Source organism: Bos mutus, chromosome 3 (genome assembly GCF_027580195.1).
Source record: "Bos mutus isolate GX-2022 chromosome 3, NWIPB_WYAK_1.1, whole genome shotgun sequence".
Taxonomy (NCBI): Eukaryota; Metazoa; Chordata; class Mammalia; order Artiodactyla; family Bovidae; genus Bos; species Bos mutus.
The window spans coordinates 34,397,459-34,416,265 of NC_091619.1; the positions used below are offsets into that span (position 1 = coordinate 34,397,459).

General features: G+C 37.7%; 1 protein-coding gene across 5 annotated transcripts in view; it reads right to left on the minus strand.

Moving 5' to 3' along the window:
- Positions 1-18,807, minus strand: part of NTNG1 (netrin G1) — a 374,168-nt gene that overhangs the window by 58,870 nt on the left and 296,491 nt on the right. For 2 of the 5 annotated variants that reach the window (XM_005893208.3, XM_005893210.2), the window contains exon 6: positions 12,131-12,196. The exons of the other annotated variants lie outside the window; for them this stretch is intronic. In XM_005893208.3, coding sequence (XP_005893270.1) covers positions 12,131-12,196 — 66 coding nt within the window. The remainder of the gene's footprint in view (positions 1-12,130; positions 12,197-18,807) is intronic. 5 annotated transcript variants of the gene reach the window in all.

Sequence of the window (18,807 nt, forward strand, 5' to 3'; positions counted from 1 at the left end):
TGCCTTACTTTTCTCAACTAGAAAATAGGGGAAATTATCAGTGGAATACTTACCACCACAATTTTGTTAATGAGGATTAAGTTAAAAAAAAATCACAAGTCAGTTCCCAGTTTACCACGTGTTTCCTGCGCATCCCATATGATACCAATTTGACCAGGAGTTCTCCATGACTTACCTAAGGCACACAGCTATTAAATAGCAAACTGGGACTTGAACCCAGCTCTCCAGCCTCTAAGTCCAGGGATTTCTCCACTAATTCACAAATAATAAGGAAGCACTTTGAAAAACAGAACATACTATAGACATGAACAGTATTATAAAACGACCCATTTTAACTGAAAAAACTTGTCCAGCTATTTTAAGTGACACTTGGCAAATACCTATACAACCTTGACCATCAAATCAGAAAACAATGATCTTAGAATTGCAGAATGGTTTGATGCCTTTTTTGATGAAAGGACCACCTTTCATTTTTCAGTTTGTGTATTCTATCTACTCTCTATGTGAAAAAAATCTACTTTTAACATTGGTTGCCTATATATAACCTATCGTCTGGTAATAGATACGTATCTACCCTTCACCATTTCGAATATATGCATTTCTCCAAAGTACATCATAAAGTGAAATTCCATTTCTTATTTCTTATTTTTCCATCAGCACCCTTTCTTAAAGATAGGTTCCTCAATGTAAAAGGTAGAAGCTTTTTTGTATGGGAAAGGCACCTGATTCTCTGGTGTTGACATGATCAGTAGTCATACAGGGTGGAAGGAATGCTCAAGGGAACCCTGTGGCCCTGTTTTTCCAGGGCTCATGAACTTTGGAAACTGAAAGAATTAATTGCCTTGAGCAGTTTTGAAAAATTGCTTCTCCTTTTGGGCTATAGGAAAATTCAATAAATGGAATTTCATTACTATGGATGGAAAAGTCAAGTAAACTTCTACATTACCAATTCCTAGTGGCTTTCAATTCCAAAATGGCAGTATTTTAAATCAATATTTGTTGATTACCAATTATTTACAAAAGCTTGTGTCTTAGTTTCCCATATCTATAATTAAAAATCTTATAATGAGTTTACATTTTAAAAGCAGAATGTACAACTTTAAGACTTTAAGATCAGGTTGAAATGACCAGGTTTTAAGATTTCATGCAAAAACAAGAAGACAAATAAAAAGAAAATTCTCTACCTCTTAAACATGATTTTTCAGCTCATCATCTTTAAAGCAGCAATAAAGAAAGGATTCAAAATACATCCCCCAACTATGATTTCAGCCAGCACAAGTGAATTTCAAGTCCACCACAAGGAGGTTTTCTCCATTAAGAAAGTTCATTCTGGCTCAGTTGTGGTGCAAATCACCAGCCTCTCCACCTTAAATAGCTCCCCATCGCTTGAAAGGCACAGAACAACAGCTGAAATTACAATGGAACTGACCTATGCACACATTCTCATCGTCCAGCTGTGCAGAAGCGTTTCTGAAGTAGCCCAGCCTGCATAACTCACAGTGCTGCCCTCTAGTGTTGTGTTTACAGCTCACGCAAATGACTGTGTTTAGCAGATCGATATAACTGCATCGATTGGAGTGGCCGAAGCATTCACAATCTTGCAAGGAAGAACAGAAATGTATACAGAGTGTATACAGTTGCAGAGTATCGGCACACTACATGCTCAGATAAAATGAGAAGTGGAAAAAGATGGCGGAATGGCATTACATGTATGTGATTCCACATGACACATGGTGACCACAGGTGGTTGTGACTGGCATGGAAGTAGCATCTGTTTCAAGCAGGAGAGAAAGGTTGGACATTCAGAACATGATCCGAGGGTGTTAATTCTTGGCAGACAATATGAACAGAAGCATTTGCAGGTGTACACCTTTTAAAATTTGGGAAAACTTGTTTCCATTGATGCAAAAGTCTAATTTTTGCACATTAAAAACTTCACTGTCTTTGCATCACTTCCTTCATTTTCTCTTCATATTTGCAGTCTTAAAAAAGGAGGAGGAAAGACTGTCAGCATCTAAGGTCTGAGTCTGCCATCACTCACGACTCCTTTGTTTAGAGCCTTACTGTCATTTGTGTCAAGATAGTAACTCAGTCAGAGTTTCATAGAAGAAATCATGGCAAATTTAATACGAGTCTAGACAATTAAACAATTGTTTATTTTTGTTTCTTCCAATTGGTAAGAAGAGAATATGGCTTTTTGTAATCCTTTCATCAGGCCAAATCTGCATGTTTGCTTATGTGTGAGAGAGAATATAAAAAACAGGGAGATTATTGGTATGAAAAGAGTGTGCTTAAGATTTCCTTTTCTTGCAAGTTTTAAGCTAAGTCTACTCCAAAATAAGAGTCAGGCAGCTGCTGTACCCTTAGATTTCCCTTTGTCTTCCCAAAGTGTTGGAGGGTTAGGGGTGATGGTGGTAATTAGACAAGGAGTTGTGGGGAAGGGTGGACAGTGACTCAATTGTCTCTCTCTTGTATCTCAACCAAAGCAAGTTATTAATCTAATTCAACCCTTTAAAAAGAAAAAAAAAAAAAAGCCTCTACTGGTGCAGTAGTTATTAAATCAGATAGAAAGAAAGTGTGAGAAGTAACTTGGTGGGAAATCTGTTTTGTCTTCTCAAAATATGGGGGTAGGCCTAGCTGACAATTATAAGGAAGGTCAACTATGAAACTACAAAACCTTGTTTGTCTAAAAATACCCCTCTCAATAATGTCTGGCTTTTATTTTATCCCACCAGCAAGCCAAAAAGTCACTATTTGAGCCCATTCATTCATGCAATAAATAATTTATTCAGTTGGTCTATGTGTTAGGTACAATGTAAAGTGCTGAATTACTCTTTTGCCCCAGAATAAAATTTTGAAAGCACTGCATTTAATGACCAGAGTAAAAATGAGTGTCATCAAAATGAATAAGGAAGAAGGGTGATTGGATTTTTATTTTAAATTAACATCTGCCACTCATCAGAATGGTATGGATTCATTTATATGACAGCCAGTTATTACAGCAGAATTGAGGGCAAGGTCCCAACAGAATGAAATCAAATTTGGATAGAAGCAGAGGAGGACATTGGAAACAGTGAAGACTGGGAGATACTTAGGAATAGGGTTAGCACCTTGGAGACCCCAGATGCTTAAGAGAAAGGCAAGAAGAACGGGAGGTTCCTGAAGGCAAGACCGTGTGTTTACTGCAGGCCAGCTTTGTCACTGTATGCTGGTGTACTGGGGATGCAGAGTGGGGGTGCGGATTCGTAGGAACCAGAGAGAGGAGAGTTCTGGAAGGAGGCCATATGGGAGGTGGGGTAAGATAATCCTGCAAATAGTCTAAGTCATGCCAAATTAATAATAATAACATCAACAAGAAAAATAATAAAATTACGTATCAGCAAATTAAATTCTCTTAGAAGACAAACATTTCACCCCCACACATTATATCTCCCTGAGTTCAGCCTAGTTTAGGCTGGCATTTCTGACTCCTTCAGAAACCCGAAGGGCTTCTCCAACTTTCCTTAGTTGAGGGTTTGGAACAGGGAGAATCTTTCTGGCCTGGAGCCAGCCCAGAGTAGTAGTTTCAGGGAGGAGACCCACATCTCAGATCTAATTGCTTCCCAAGGACTTCTTCAGAGCTGCCTGGATTTCCTGAGGAGTGGGCACGCAAGGCCTCAGGCTCTCCCTCTCTAGAAGATGCCCCTAAGTGGTTTTTTCTCTTCACTCAACCCTCCATGCACCTAATGCAATTAATCCAGATTTTTTTCAAGAGAACCTTTTTTGGACATAAATTCATCCTAGGAACTTTTCAGAACCACACAGAAGTTAAGTTCTTGTTGTCAAGATGCTTGTTTAAGGTAAGACAAATGTGCTCAGATAACTAGAAAAAAACAAGAGGATGTGCTAAAACACACACACACACACACACACACTCAACAACACACAGATACACAAAGTGATATAAGGAGAAATTCATTTAATGAGGAAAATTAGGAAAAACTAACTTAAAATTGAATCTTCTATGAGGGCAGGTAAGGTGTATTTTTTTTTAAAAGAAGGAGGAAATGAGCATTTCCAGTGAGAAGAATAGAGTGTGTGAAGACATGACATGGGGGAATAGGCGAGAACAGGGCTGGAACAGTTCCATAACACGGTTCCTTTCTGGGTAAGATCTGCCCAGCAGCCAACACTACATGCTGGGCTTCACCTGACAAAGCTTTATCCACAAAAAAAACACACGTCTGTAGACATTCAAGTTCAATAAAGACCCAATCCATGTTAGAAACTCACTGTTACCTACTATTCTTTGAATGCAATAAACAATATACATTTATATGACATTAACTATTTGTTTCTGGGTCTCATTTGAAAACCGATTTATCAATTTTGACAGGAGATTTAAATAATATAAATTATAGAAATAATTTATATACAAAACCGCACACAGCTAAACACTCAATATTATAAGCCTGTTTCAGAAGATACGTGGATATTTTAAATATCTTTAGAATCTAAGAAACAAGGAAATGGTAACTTTATTCCTTTAAAACTTCTAAGGTTCTTCTGAGACTTTGATTAATCTGTCTTCTCTGGCCATGGTATATTTGAGAATGCAAAATGAGAAAAAGATATTTGAAAGGGATTTTAAAAACACCAGAGCACTGTATAAATTCAAGACATTTCAAATGTAATTATTAAACTTCTATATTACTTTTCAGTTTTCTGTTAATTTCCCATTCTTTAGGAACTAGTCTTTTCACACAGGCACAGAATCCATGAATGATCATTAATGATACAGTTAGAGCTGCGCAATCTTATTAAGATCCAGAAGGGATGATATTAATAGTCCATAAATCGTTGGTCCTCTAATTCACTTACCCACCATTTCATCCTTTCCCTTTTTTTTTACAAAGTATAGAGTACATGGCCCATCCGTATAATCACTTCGTTTTATGTAGTCTTATCTCCCTCATCACCAAATTCCCACCCTCAATTACAGACTCCTGGGAAAATCTGATCCTGGTTAAATCCAGTCCTCTACTTCTCAATGTCTATACCCCAGCAGCTAAATGTGGCTGGGCCTCTTCCCAACTATTTCAAAACAAGTCTCACTTTAACTTCATGACCATAAACTTCAATAGGGCCCTCAGAGCTTTCTGGCAACCCTTTCCGAATCAGGGGGCTTCTGGGACACCATTCTCTGTTGGTTCATTTCCTTCCCCACCTATCACTGCTTTTCCGCCTCTTCTGCATTTTCTTATATCTTCTCAAATGTCTGAGGGCTCAAGCCTTGTACCTATTTGTTCTTTAGGCTAACCCAGAGCTAGGGTTTTTTACCCAGCCTCATAACTTTATAAAGCATCAATATACTCTGTGTGTGTGTGTGTGCATGCTGAGTTGCTCAGTCCTGTCTGACTCTTTGTGACCCTGGACTGTAGCTCTCCAGGCTCCTCTGTTCATGGTATTTTCCAGGTAAGAACACTGGAGCGGGTTGTCATATCCTACTCCAGAGGATCTTTCTGACCCAGGGATCGAACCAGCTTCTCCTGCATTGGCATGCAGATTCTTCACCACTGTGCTACCTGACTTTTCCAAAATAGTTATTTTCAGCCTAGACCAACTTCCCAGCTAGTTGGTGAGACTTTATCCAAACTGATATATGCAACTGCCTTCTTAATGGCTCCACTTAGACATTTAATAGATATCTCAATTTTAACATGTTCAAAACTGAGCTCATGGGTTATCCTTCCCAAATCTGCTACTTACATAAGCAGCCAGCCCTATATTTCGATAAATGACAACTCCATTCCACCAACTGGTTTGATCAAAATTCCTGGAGTTGTTCTTGACATAAATCTTTTTCTCATTCCCTTCCTCTCCCCCCCATGACCAACCAATCAGCAGATCCTCGTGACTACTCTTTTAAAATACATTCTACATCTCACCATCTCATCCTTAGTACTTGGATTACTGCTGTTGTTCTCAAACTGCTTTCCTGGTTTCCATCCGTGTGATGGTCTCCCTCACACGGTAGTCAAAGTAACTCTCTCCAAACTTAGATTAGGTCATGACATCCCTTTGCCCATAATCCTAATGACTTCATGGCTAATTCAGAATAAAAGGCAGAATTTCAGTTCATTTATTCCCAATTGATATGGCCCCTGGCTTCCCAGGGATTCACTACTGTCACACTCCTCCTCGCTCTCTGTACAATGCCTCCGTGTTGCTCTGCAAACATGCCAAGCACTTCCCCAGGGCCTTTGCACTTGCTGTCACCTCTGTCTGGCCTATTCCTCCCCTCGACTTCCCTGTGAATTGCTGCCTCACTTTGTTTTTAGGTCTCTGTTCAGAGAAAATTCTGTGACTACTCTATCTGAAATAATAGTCCCTGACCCAAACGCATTAATTGCCCCCTCCTCCTATTTAAATTTTTGGAGTATTTCGAGTATCTGAAAATTATGTTAAAAATTTCTCCCTTATATTTTGAATGTAAATACATGCATGCAGAGTGTGTCCATTTTGTTCACAGATGTAAACAGAATTCAACACATCGCTGAGCATATACTAAGTACTCAAAATATGTTGAATGAATGAATCAATGAGTTAGTGAATCAGTGAGGATCCTGAGGCATCTTCTTTTACAGAGGAAGACACAGAGGAAGGTTATGCTTAAATTCATTTCAAAAACCATAAGAGTCTGGCTATACTCCACATATTAAAGAGTTCAGAAAAACAGCAGTCATATATCAAGCTGTAACTGAGTTAGTAAATATTTTAGCTGAGAGTTGACTATATGTCTATACAGATCAATTTCAATAGGAAAAAGGAAATTCTCAAAAAATTGCTATGGTTTTACATAGCTTTTCAATCTCAAATCACACTGTAGACTCTATTTTATTTTTCAGGTATGTTTTGACTACTGTTAAAGCTAAAACATTTGTGTAGTGTGGCATAGCAATGCATTTTGATCGAGAACATCTTATACCAGGGGACAACAAGAATGAGGCCCAGGCCTGAAGAATATGGCGCTGAGTTTCTCAACCTTAGCACTACTGACATCTGGGGCAAATCATTCTTGGTTTTCCTAAATGTAGGCTATTCCGAAGCATTCCTGACCTCTACCCACTAGAGGCAATAGCAACTGCCAAGGTGTGACAACCGAGAGTCCCCCGGGGGAGCAAAACCCTTCATCTGACATACATGACATCATATAAGGCAGTTACGATGATATGTTACTTAAGAACTGGCTGATGCATGTGTTATAAGTTGTTTCAGTCATGTCTGACTCTTTGTGACCTCATGGACTGCCCCCAGGTTTCTCTGTGCATGGGATTCTTCAGGCAAGAATACTGGAGTGGGTTGCCATGCCTTGCTCCATGGGCTCTTCCTGACCAAAGGACCGAACCTGCATTTTCTGCAACTCCTGCAATACAGGTGGATTCTTTACTGCTAAGCCATCCAGGAAGCCCTAAGAACTGGCTAGTTAAGAGCAATAAAAGCTAGCAGTGTTTCAGTAGAAGGAGAGTTCAAAGTTGTCAAAGATTAGGAGAGAACCAAATCTCTTCTAAGGTTTAAAGACTTTCTGACTGGAATTGGCTGGGGAAGGCCTCGGTAGGTAGGAGTTACAGAAAAAAGGTTAGAGAGAAAGAATGAAAGAAAAAGAATATTAAGACTGGGAGGAGGGTTAAATGTCTTGGTCTCTTCTTTCTTACTATTCCCCATGTTTCCTCCAGTTCCATTATTATTTTACCTACGTACTGTAATACAAGATACATCACAGAATATAAGACAATGTACCCTGAATGTGGCATCAGTCAGTCAGTCAGTTCAGTCGCTCAGTCGTGTCCGACTCTTTGCGACCCCATGAATCACAGCACACCAGGCCTCCCTGTCCATCACCAACTCCCGGAGTTCACTCAGACTCATGTCCGTTGAGTCGGTGATGCCATCCAGCCATCTCATCCTCTGTCGTCCGGTTCTCCTCCTGCCCCCATTAATTTTGGGGCCAAGTGAGGAAAGCTTATTCAAAGTCAGAGCTGGTGAAAATTAATTTTAGTCACTCAAAAAGAGAGGATATGGGGAAAAGACTTTAGATAAACGGAAGGTGAAAGAATTATAATTCTTAAGAAGCGTTTTCCCTTCACTACATTAGCAGAGTCACCAAGCCTCTAGGGGCTACCCCCAGGCAAGGGAATAAAGTGGCTGCAGCATTTTCCTGGTTCCTACCTCACCCCCAAACCTGTCTTGCAACCTTATGTAACTTTTGAAGCCCTTCCATATATATTATTTGATAACAGTGTGGATTATCCTATGATAGCTCTAATTCACTACGTGGCTTCTTCTTGTCTGTGGAGATGTGTTCAGATCTCATTAGTGCTGTGATGCCCAAGAAACTAGAGATTCAATAATGCAGGGTCAAATTTCAGGTCAAGAGGCCTCTTGCACATGCAGTCTCTGACATGACAGAAAAGAGAAGGGTTCTGTAAAAGTTCTAATGGTTCCTTTCTCCTTCACCTCCTTGGTTTCTCTGTGGGTCTGCCTATCGCAGGCAAGGAGCGACATCACTTGGGTGTCAATGACTGCAGTATGCTATGCACACATGCCCAAACAGGCTTGACAACCTATCAACCTGTGGCTGCTCTGTTCCTGAAGAACTTAGTTCTCCAAATTTCAAATCCATCTGGATTCCCCTCTAAAGGGCACTGTCCGCGTTTGCTGTGTAGAAGCACATTGTGAGGAAAGGTTAAGACATGGTTTAAATCCTGTCCGTTTCCCTTTCCCGTCTTCTGACCAGCTTTCTCCTTTACTGTATATGCCGCAGCAGGACCCGTTCAAGTTGATTAACATCTGGAAAGTGATTTGACTCTTTTCAGTAAGGAATAGGGAAGCTATTATTATCATTTTCACCAAGTGGGTCAAATCAAATTCATATATTGTTAATAAATATACTTCTTTGTAAGAGATGTTTTATGAAAAACAAAAACAACAACCTCCCCCCAAAAGAAACATGACATGTACCCAACAGTCAAGGATGGAAAACAAGACACCTGTCACATAGGACATTTAAAGGAAAATGGTGAAATAAAAGCAGGAGTCTTTATGTTTCCTGAAAAATCTTCAGTCTGTGAAGATGTGATGACAGATGCCAGCTGGAATGGGCCATTCATGAGTCACAGACGAGATTCTGCTCACTTTCATTTGAAGGAAGTAATGTAACTATTATTTTGGGGTCATAATCAATGCTAAATCCAGTGTAGCTCTTCACTGGTATTTGTTCAAATTCCGTTCAAACAATGTTGGGAAGTGGAAATTCCAAGGTATGTCATTTGTCAAATGGGCACCATACACGAACCTACCATTCTGTTCTCATGAAAAGCATCCTTGAAACTCACTGTGAGTTTCCTTATTTTCAATGCAAATGAGTAACAATGTTAATAGCTCTAACATTCATGTTCTAAACAGGAACCTAAAGTGTTGTAATTCTGATTCACACATTAATCTTTCAGAAAACAAATATTGCAGCATTTTAAATTTGCAGCAGTCAAATTTCCAAGTGAAGCTTTTTTTCCTCTTATGACAGTACTCAGTACTATTTGATGCATTGATCATTATCAATCAACATGCCTCACCAATAAGCTGATGGGTACACTTCACAGATATTCCAGATTCATACAGTGCAATGTTTCACAACACATAACACCATGAAATCACTGTATGAACCCAAGAATTCCTACCTCTCTTGTGGTTTGCAACTTGAACAGAAGAAACTGTTGACAAAGCTAATTTGGGAGCAACTGGATAGGTTTAAAAGAATGAACAGCACATTAGAAACAACAGTGAAATGTTCAAATTGTAATTACTTATCATCAACCCACTTGAAAAGTAGTCCTAAATGAAGATACTATTTGTATCTGTTGCCTCTGGGAGTTTATTTCAATCACAGAGAAAGCTTGTATTTGGCTGAAAATGGTTTGACTTTGTTGTTAATAAAGTTTGGAAGCTTTATTTTCAGATGCAAAAAGAATTACCATTTAAATACATAATCCAGTTATGCAGATTATTTCAATAACATTATGGATATTAGGATCCTCTATTGTCTGTTATAATAGTAGTTGAGTTGTTGAATTAATTAGTAACATCATTAACTCAATTCACCATGTCTTTCTCTCTGTGTAACAGTAGCCCATCTGCATATAAACCAGTTAGATTACTTTTGCTGAACTGATTAGATATCACAGAACATAGTTAACAATGGTCAACCATTTAGCAGAACCTGGATCTCAGCCTCAGAGTCAATTGGACTCTGTCTTTCAAAAATGTAGTCTTTTCCTAACAATTGTTACTTTTATGATACCGGTTTGTTAATGGCAGGAATTTTTAAATTTGCCTGCTTTTCTTTTTCAGTTATTCATGAACAGTCACTTGTGAAAGTAGCAAAAACAGGATAGAGCTTGATGCTTTCTGCAGATGTTGATCAGATAAATTACACCTGCACAGAACTGACCTCTGACAGAAAGTACACTTTTAGCTAAAATTTCAAGTTCAAGCACTGTATTCAACTGTGCACCTCTCAAATAAATTTATTTGAACTCATTATCTACATTCTAAAAACTGCAACTAGTATTAACTAAAGATTATTTCTGAAAGCTCTTAGTCTTGTGACACTCAGAAAATGTAGCAAAAATAATAAAAGGGTCTCTTTCAGGTTTTGAACAATGCATATCTTGTTCAGCACAAAACTCAAGTTCTCAACAATGCATAATCTTGTTCAGCAGAAAACTCCCTGTGAAGTGTGAAGTCTTAGATCCTGTCTTGTATAATTTGTTGAGCTATGAAATTCAATGGGAAATACTGAGTGACATTTTACTGAAGATGCTCTCATTGAACTTGCCAAGGAGCAATGCCGCTAAACCTCCTCACGGTCTTCATGGAGTTATACCAATGGGGTGAGCTTGATCTGTATTTCTTCTTCCACATACGTATGTAGAAACTTTAAAAAAATCATTTGGAGCAGATGATTAAGATAATTCTATTTGCTAGTAATGTATGTATCTAGGACAGTCTTGATTTCATCACTCTGATCAAGGGCTGAAAAAGCAGCCCTTCCAATTCGACTCCTCAACAAATTGCTAATGTATTTTGTTTTGCTTAGCAGCTATTTCCTGGTTCCTCCTTTTGCTCATTTCCTCTTCCAACTGTGTTCATTAGAGCTTAAAAGGAACATCCTGCATATAACGAAGGAAGGTGGAAGCCAAAGATGTGCCTTTTTGTGTGTGTGTGAGAAGAAAGGATGCAAAAGAAGGCAACTTGCTATTAATACGAACTATTTGTACATGTCTATATATATCTATAGGCTAGATGTTAATGTAATTTTAACATTACACTGCATCTGATGAATTGGATTGGCCAGTTTTTAAAGGTCCTATTTTTTCCTGTGTAATCACACTGCTGTCTTCAGTTTCCTTTATTTATTTATTTATGATGTGAGAAGTTAGAAAATAATTACTGCTCTAAGGACAGAAAGAAAACAGGTTGTTCTTAATCCTAACAGAAATTATTAATTGATACAGGATTAAAAGAGGGAAAGCCTCGACAGAGGAAATACACTAGGATGTAGAAGGGAAGGGGAGGGGAAGGGGGGAGAGAACGATCCAAATTCCTGTCAATCAATATGGAATCATAGTTTAAAAAAAAAAACAACAAACAAAAACAGGTCTCTTAGGGGTTGCAGTACTGCCTTTCCCTATTTTCCCTGACCTTCAATACAACTAACTACCAGTGAGTTTACTTAAGCAAAGCAAAAGGGAGACAGCAGAAGGACACCTGAGCCACTCAAAAGTTTTTAAGAGGTATTATTTATACTTTCACTGTGAGGGCAACCAACACTAGACTTCTCTTGGGACTGGCTGGCATTCAATGTAAACTTGATAAAGGTCTTATAGCTTCTGTGCCATCTAATCTTTTCTACACTTGTTGCTATAATATTTCTGGGACACTTCATATTAGAAAAAAATATTTGAGTTATGATTCTTTCGAAGGCATGGCATTGATGATAATGCTCTTATATAGTGTTTGAAAAAATAGAATGTGGGATTTTCCCCCTAAACATGTGGGATTTTATATCAGTAGGAATTTGACATGCTCCTACCTTGTTTTGGGTTAGAAACCTCAAGGGAAGAAATATTCGGCCATTTCCTATTAAACTTTGGAGGATCTGTATACATCAGGAAAAATCAGGGTTTGTTATATTCAGCTATAATATCCTTTGGTTTAAACAGAAAACTAAATGGACAAAGACACAAACCACACATCTGCTTTTTAACTTGGCTGTGATGCACTTAACACAACATGACTCCCACACCAGACAAAAGCAAGCAATTGATGATTCCCAAAACATTGAATGGACATTAAATATATAGCCCGTTCCCTAACAAAGCTATATGCATTAACTTTTGTAATAAAGTAGAGTGTTCTTACAAATAACTAAATAGGGACTTCAGCAATTCAAATCACTATATAAAGCTGCTGCCTGAAACTGGAAGATAACGGGAAAGAAATAATTTCTCACTTGAGAATTCCATTCTCTGCAATTTATATTTACAGATATGAGCTGGTTACATTAGTCTTCAGGAGAGATTCTTTAGGGTATGTTTTAAGTGTGAGCCATTATCTCTGCAAAGAAGTGGATTTATTTCCTATTTGTTTTTATGCAATTTCTCAGAGAAAGAAAGAGAAGGATTACTGGTGATTCTGGCTTAAGGAAAACAGACCAGGGTATTCTGATCATATCTCAGGTTTGTATGTATGGGTGTGTATATATTTTCATGATGTTTTTAACTGAAAATATATCTCTAAAGTTTTTGGTTCCAATCCAGAAATAATGATAAACATTGTTAATTTAAGAATAATGTCTTTTTTTTTTCTTAGATTCACCCATGTTTAAAAAAAATGACTCAGGAAAATAGCCAGATTTAGGATTGAGTGCTTTAAAACTATTTTTGCTAAGGTACCTAGAGCATAACTATTACAGCAGCCATTTCATGACTCACATCTGCCATTCACTGAGATCAGTTCAAAACTACATTTCTAGTGTGGTCCTTTGAGGCCATCCAAGTCCACAAGGAGAGTTCTTGCCTCTAAACTCCTATAGCATGTGACCTCCTGTGTTCCTTATTTTTCATGGAAATGTGGATAGGCGTAAGTTTTAATATTGCTACTTTAAATTTTATGTTTATTTCTTGTCTTTGTAATTAATTTGAATCTCTTTGAGGAAGGGCAAATCCTTCCAGAAGGCCTCAGTAAATATTTAATAACTGAGTAATTGATATCAAGTGGCTGCTGTTGCTGCTGCTGCTAAGTCACTTCAGTCGTGTCTGACTCTGTGCGACCCCATAGACGGCAGCCCGCCAGGCTCCCCCGTCCCTGGGATTCTCCAGGCAAGAACACTGGAGTGGGTTGCCACTTCCTTCTCCAATGTATGAAAGTGAAAAGTGAAAGTGAAGTCGCTGAGTCGTGTCCGACTCTTAGAGACCCCATGGACTGCAGCCCACCAGGCTCCTCTGTCCATGAGATTTTCCAGGCAAGAGTGCTGGAGTGGGGTGCCATTGCCTTCTCTGATCAAGTGGCTAGGCTACTGTAAACAGGTATTATCAGACTGTTTCCTCCATAATTAGATTATAGTGAATCTTGCAAGACATGGAACTTTCACTATAACTTTGGCTTTTTAATATTTATTAGAAAAGCTGATCTACTGTTGCTCTGTGTGTATGCTATATACATGTAAAAGCAAAGGGTTAGATATTGCTGTATCTTCAAAATTTATGAATTTTGAAATTATGAAAAAACTATGAATTCTGAAATTAAGAAAAAACAATGCAATAATTTTCCACATCTGTAGGTGTTACTAAATAAATAGATATTTGGTAATATGTAGGCAAGATATGCAAGTTATTGACTGAGTATTACTTTCCATGTGAGTACTTTGGTGATGGGGAGAAATGGAATTAACATAACAAGCCTACGTGAACTGTGATAGTCACTTTGAAAAACAAGTGATTTTTAGAACTTGTTTATTTAGAAAAAATTTCAAATCACTGTTATAGTTTTATATAGAAAATATATTTATATATATTATAAGCATCAAATTAGGAACAATTTAGTTCTCTGAAATGGTTTTCTCCATCTTTTTCTGTAGGAGAGGTAAATATAGGTCATATGTGGGGGTGCTGCTTGCAAGTTTAATGTTAAGTATTCAGTGGCTTGGTTTACTTGAAGTGAAAGTAATACTATAATTAATCATTTTGCTAATAAGCTCTGCCAAGAAATTTTAAGTGAAGACAAAATTTTATACTAAACCAATTTAGAAGTGAGTTTGAAAGTTAACTTTATAAATTAAGTTCTATTCCATATTCTAATATAATAAATATTTGTTTATGCCTATATTTTATATTTATACTCTTTTATGATTTTCCTCCAGGATACTGAGGTTCCATATTGAGGATCTTCTTACATATATAAAAAGCGAATGTAGGTGATTCTACTTTTGAATTGTTAACTCCTTGACCTGTATGAAATTATCAAGAGAGACACCTCAGTTACAATCTGATCCCTACCTAGAAGGTAATTTTCTTCTGTATTATGCACTTATGATAGTATCTTGGGGAAGAGGAGAGTGTAGCTTTTCTGTTTTCTTAGAAATACAGACTCTTTTTTCCAAATGATTTTCATTGGGTGGGATGCCTAACCTTCCTGAAAAATAAAAACTCACAACCACCAGCACTCACTTAGAAATCCTAATCTAATCTATACATATCTCTAGTGGGACAAAATTTTATGTGTGATATCTCTTCCTCGGGAGGAAAAATGTCTTGGAAAAAAATATTGAAATGTGTGGAGCCTTGACTCCTATAGCATGGTACTGTCTATACATGTTTTAATATTTGTTCATCATAGAATTTTCAAATTTAATATCTCATCTTAAAATTTTGAATTTTTATTTTGTCCTATAACTGCAAAGGCAAGTAAGAAAACTTTAAATCAACTAGTTACTCTTTGGCTACTCTTGTTACTCAAAGATACTGGCACATACAAATATTCAATCAATATTCAATCAATAAACTAACGTTTAATTCCAAGAAGTAAATTAGGCACATTGGAGGGTAAGTTAATTGTATAATTAAGACAAATTCTATGTTATCATATTCAATTCTAATAAAAGTCCTTGCATAACATGAAGCCTCTGAGAATTTTTAGCCAGTGGCCATTGATTTCAAATAGTTAAGAGATTGCAAACAGAAAAAAAATTACAACACATCCAAAGCATTGGTTAGGTGAACTATTGGAGAATTTTAAAATTTCATTCTTTCATGAATTTACTAAGGAGTATCTTTGTGTCCATATGAAGGTCTCAAAGTGCTAGTATATTGCAAGGCAAAAAGTATTAGGAATCAGAAGTTAAAGGATCTGCTCCCAGGTCTGTTAAGTAGTTGTCAGGCAGTTAATTCCCTGGACTTCAGTTTCCTTATCTGTAAGGTAAAGGTGCTGGATTAAAAGATGTCTATGTTTTCTCTCAGCCATTAAGTTCTATCGCTCCAATGGTTCTTTTATGACCTGGCAGTGTCACGCTGAAATTCATGGAAGGATAAAGCCCACTGGAATGAAGAACATGTTCTTTGCAGAATCTAGGGGATTTAGGGGATTAAGAATTCCTTGTGTAGAAGGAAAAATTATTGCTACACATTGTAACTGTGGACCTGTGACTGTCATAGTGAAACCCAGTCTGGAGTTGAGAAATTATTACTGAGGTAAGGGGAAGGATTATCATATGTGTCCAATGGGACTGTAGATGGCCAATCCTTCAAAAATAGCCTCTTATGGAAATTCCGAGTTCTCAAGGATCCTGATCCCACAAACCTGGAAAAATGGACTAAACACGTCTTAATGATCTCAAAAGACTTTAGCTTGGTGAATATGGAGACCAAAGATTTCATACACCAAAACTATCCCTTTTACAAAGAAAAAGAATATCTGAAATGCCCATCATATACTATTACTCTATTGTCATTGATAAATTTTCAAATTACATCTTTGGGAAGCCTGGGCAATATCTATTGAGGGCAAATTTATTTAAGATATGCTGCATGTAAATAGAACGAGGACTGGATTTAAATTCGAGTTTTATCACTTGGGCAAGTTTCTTAACTTCTCTGTGTCTAAGCTTTCTTATATGTAAAATAGAATAATGCTACCTGCTGGCTGTTGTCAAGGCTGAATGAGTTAATATTTGCTTGTAATTGTAGTGAGCATTCAAGAAATGGTGGCTTTTTTTTTTTTTTTTAATTGAAGTATAGTTGAAGCACAGGGCTGCCCAGGTGGCACAGTGGTAAAGAACCTGCTGGCCAATGCAAGAGATGCCAGAGATGCAGCTTCAATCTCTGGGTCGAGAAGATCCCCTGGAGTAGGAAATGGCAACCAGCTTCAGTATTCTTTCCTGGAAAAGTCCATGGACAGAGGAGCGTGGAGGTCCATGGGGTCACCAAGAGTCGGATGCAACTGAGCACCCACATAGTTGGTTTTCAATGTTGTGTTAGCTCTTATTATCCTATTCAAGGTTGCTGTTGTAATAAAAAATTATTGTAGCATAAACAGTTCTTACTAAACTGAAGTAGAGGTTATAATGTGCTTCCCCTATTTCTTGTAACCTTAACTGTTCCCAAAGCAAGTGATTCAGATATATAAAGAAGTTTATTTAAGATACAACTTACTTTAGGGAATAATCTGGTTCTAGGGCCTCCATTGATTAATACTATTGTCCAGAAAGCAACAGAAATTATTTTGGAATACTGTGGGAAAGGGTTTATTTTTAACACAAAGATAATATGTAAATTTCCGAGTTTCTTTAAATTTAGGAGCACATCAGTTTAGCCTATTAATCAAATATACATCTTGCCTGAATTTCTTTTTTTTCCCCATTAAGGAGACTCAGAAAACTCTTACAGGACAATTTGGTTTGTGGCACTTTAAAGAGTCAGAAAAACTGAGATTCTAGTTATAAAAATGAGGCTTTGGAAGAAAATTTTTCTTCTCTGTGCCCCAAGGAAAGCTCGGCACTGTAAATTGGAGAGAACTGGGTTAGAATTGCTAAACTTGACCATCTATGGCTGACACCACAGTGAATCAAGCTGAAAGGCAAGCTTGAACCAGAAGGTTAAAAACACTTCATTTACATCAGAAAGCCACTGTCTTCTATCTTACTTGTACCCACTTAGCATGAGTTACAGGCAGCTTCCAACTAATTTTGTGGAAACTCTTTAAAACCAGAGTAAATTGTGACCATGCTTTTCAATGTCCTTTTCCCCTTAAAATAGTCTACTGTGTAGTATTTAATACATGAGTCATTTAATTACATGAGAAGGTGAATGAATTCTAGAGTCCTAGATTGGAAACTGAACACTGAACTAGAATCCTGCCTTGGCTACTATCCAGATGACTTTGACAATTCAATTAAGCCTTAGTTGCATTGCCTATAAAATGATGATGTTGTATGAGTGCTCTTCAATTTTCCTAAAAACACTAATTTTTACATAATGTTTTGGTTCTACAATACGGTGGGAAGCAGGGTGTCATGATGGATATGAAAAGCCACTGCCTGAGAGGATGTTAGTGAGCCTTCATTAAACATTCTCCTTCCAGGAGTGTATGAGGAAAACATCGGGTGGACACAGAGTCACGGGGTCCCTTTGGATTTGTAGTTATTGCTCTTGTTCCTCAGTGGGTTTTGGAAACATTATTGATGTCTATAAAGGAATGCATAGAAAACCCTAAAGCTCTTCATAAAGAACCCCTAGGGCCTTGGCGTAATTTCACCATCTTTACAGTAAGCTGCCTACTCTCAGAAACACAGCATCATTAACCTGCTGGGGAAGACAAAGTTTAATGCGATAGTGGTAAGTCTGTCCTCACGACAACACACAGGATTTTGTTTGCTTGTTTTAAGCAGCTATGTCAATAAAACATTTGGAATTTTTACTGTCATAGAGTATGTACAAGCAGGTTTCACAAGATGCATAGCTAAATTTCATGAACTATCCCATGTTCTATAAATAACATCTCACATTTCCCCTCTTCCTCAGCTTTTTGAGGATGTTTATCATTGATGGTGGTAGAGGAAGGGCACATTTTAATGTGGTTTCTGTTGACCACACAGTAAGGTATCGAAAATGAACGTCTGTTTTTCTTCAGAACACTAAAATTTCCCACACAGAAACAGGCCAATGTATTAGACAGGAAAGAGTCTGAGGTCGGAGTCAATAAATATACAAATTCTCTTTCTAACCTCTTCCATTTGGTATACCGTTACCAGAACAGCCTTTGGAGTCAGACAGGCCTTCCTGGCCATATTATATCTGACAAGTTACTCGGACACTTTGAGCCCGAGAGTCACCATTTGTAAAATGGAATTCTGTAGACATGTGGGGACATCTCCCAGGAAGTGGAACAGTTAGCTGGCCAGCTCCCTACTGATATTCCAAGAAGACTTTGGTGATACCCCACTCTTCATTCACAATTACAAGTTTGAGAAAGTTCATTATAGGCCCTTTCAGAGATCTTGGTAAATCTTTGCTTAAGCTAGGAATTTTCAGATGCCCCCACAAGGAAATAACAGCAAAGGTACAGATATCAGCTCACACTTAAAAAAATGGCTTGGCATTCTAAAGACATCTGGGAAAAGGCTAATATATGAAGAAAGGCAGATCTGATAAAGGTGGGCAACTGCTGTTTGCTAAAGATGACTAAACCTCTCAGATTTTTTTTAAGGTAGGTGCT